Here is a 2,621-nt window from a genome sequence, read left to right on the forward strand (position 1 = left end):
TAGATTATTTTGAATACACAGTATTGCCTACAAAAATTATACTTTTCTTACTTTCTATTTTAGCATTCTCTATGCATTCAATATTAATGAATAATTTCCCTTATTTTTCGCTGCTAAGTTGGAATATTCATAATCTCATATTGACTAATTTTTAATTTCACTTGTATAAGACAGTTGCCACTTCCCAAGAAAGCCAAGAAAATTTTTGTCCATATGATTTTATTTCCTGTTGTATGAAAATTAAATGCTGGAATTTAAAAAAGGAAAATAAACAATTGCTATTCAATCAGTAATCCAATCTTTTATCTATAAATACCATCTTCTGGAAATAAAAATAACGTGTACAACCCATTTCATCCTCCAAAAATCATCCCTAAACATGACTAGAGGAAAAATAAAGCTCGAGTACATAGCCAATGATGCAGGGAGAAGGGCATCATTTAAAAAGAGAAAGAAGGGGATAATGAACAAGATGAACGAACTTTGCACTCTGTGTGATATACGGGGTCGCATTATAATAAATAGCGCTTATGAACCTCAGCCAACAGTTTGGCCATCTCCACTTGATGCTCAGCAAATTATTTCCAGATTTCGGGAACTTCCGGAAATGGATCAGACCCAGAGACTGTTCAATCAGGAATCCTATACGATTCAAAGGGTTCAGAAGTCCCATAAACTAGCTGAAAAGCTTCAAAGGATTAACAGATTAACGGACATGGAGATTCTGATGCACCAGCGCATGGCTGGTTTGTCGAGTCTGCAAAATTCCCCTCTAAATGACATAACTGAAATGGGACGTTTGGCGGAGCAAAATATGCTGGACATCGTGGCCCGAATGGAGGAACTGGAAAAGAACCGGGCTACAACATTACAAATGGGTGGGACTAGCTCCAGTCCTCCTAGGGACGATGCCGCCGGACCCAGCTTTAGGAATTAACTCTCTTTCATAAATCGTAACCTTTTACTTTCATCTGTGGTTGTTTTGGATTAATTACATGGTTTGTATTTATTCTTCTCGTGATTTTGTTTTGGCTATCCTGTCTGTTATTATGAAAATATTAAATAGATGAAATATTTGATTGATATTAGGTTCTAAATTTAGAACACTTCAGTACAAATTAATTATGAGTTCGATTATTGTTGCTTAACCGTAGTTAACGCGAATTCGTCAGTTTCCGGATGTGCTAAAGATGTGAAATCTAATGCATTTTCAAAGGATTGATATGGAAAGAAATTGAGATATTAAAAAAAAATATATATATATATATATATATATATATATACACATACACGGATCCAATCTACTAAGCACCGTGCTTAGCGTTATGCTAAGCACACTGCCTAGTTGGCAGTCAATAAATATGGAAATGTTATACTAATTAAATTAAAACCAATCAACCAATCAAATAAAATCCAAATAGGGATAAATTTGGAAAAGTTCTAATCTCTTTCCATTTCTCTTCATCGGTTCATCCTGTCATCTTCTCATCTCCTCCCTCTCTTGCCAGAATGGCCGGAGTCTGGGTTAACAAAAAAGTGCAGAATAATTTCTGCCGGAATTACTGTATTAAATCGGGGTGATAGTTCCAGTTGATCATACCGGTGTTCCTGCTGACGAAAATTGCATTTTTAATTGCCACTTTACACATTTTGATTTCTTGTCCGTTATGTGACTATTGGTTCAGAATTCAATTCAGTTGTTTTATTGAAAGAGCTGGTTGTTTTTGTTAGGATTTTTCTTCTCCCAGGAAAGATCATATCAGATTTGCATACTTGAAAGAAAACACCGGAATTGGCAGGAATGAACTCAGGAAAGAAAATCAGATTTTAGACACCAGAATTGCTTGTTTTGGAACTAAATATTATCAACCACTTTAGGAAATTTACCCCAGTCAATCTGCCATTTAAAGAGAAGATTACATAGTGTTTACTCACTCAACTAAGACAACCAGAAAACTCTCACAGCAATCTTACAGAAAGTTACAAAGCATGTCGATTTTCATTTTTAATCTCACATAAAGCATGTTGCTTTTCACTGATCTAAAGGGCTATGGTTTGGCAGTTGGTGGACGCGTCAGGTTCCCGTGGTGATCCCCATTACAGAGAAAGATAGGTATCTTGTAGCAAAATGAATAAAGATAAGCCACATATATGGATCTGATCTACAAGGAATATCGTTGCCCGAACTCATCAAACCAAGTATCAATAAACAAGACTTCCCCGAGTGAAATACAGATAAACCAGAACAAAGGCACCTGATCTGATCATACGATCCTCGTATAACATGGAGCTCCTTAGTATATATATAGCATAATTCAGAATAAGAGTTGAATACAGAATACGTCACTTCAACGTGATGGTTACCGGAATAGTTACATGTAAACTTTGTCTGTCTGTCTATTGCTCTAAGAAAAACTGTTTGTTACTGTTCATGATTACATTTTTCCTTCTGCGCATTCTTTAAACTGAATATACCAATTCCAAGATATCATTTTACAGAATTGTAAAATTTACATGATCTTTGTATTTTGTCTATCATAATTTTGAATCTCAGTTCTGCCAAATGCCATTCTTCTGTATTCTACGGGAAGTTTTTAGGCCACTAATTATTCTGCACTTTT

General features: G+C 35.3%; 1 protein-coding gene across 1 annotated transcript; it reads left to right on the plus strand.

Moving 5' to 3' along the window:
- The first annotated feature begins 379 nt into the window (after window positions 1–379).
- Window positions 380–937, plus strand: LOC111411512 (agamous-like MADS-box protein AGL80). Its single transcript, XM_023042037.1, has one exon. The coding sequence runs from the start codon at window positions 380–382 to the stop codon at window positions 935–937; it is 558 nt and encodes a 185-aa protein (XP_022897805.1).
- Window positions 938–2,621: the final 1,684 nt, after the last annotated feature.

This window comes from Olea europaea, chromosome 15 (assembly GCF_002742605.1).
Source record: "Olea europaea var. sylvestris chromosome 15, O_europaea_v1, whole genome shotgun sequence".
NCBI classification, from domain to species: Eukaryota; Viridiplantae; Streptophyta; class Magnoliopsida; order Lamiales; family Oleaceae; genus Olea; species Olea europaea.

What these genes read in the sequence shown, in the direction of transcription:
- LOC111411512 (XM_023042037.1), top strand. Translation starts at nt 380, where the DNA reads ATGACTAGAGGAAAAATAAAGCTCGAGTACATAGCCAATGATGCAGGG.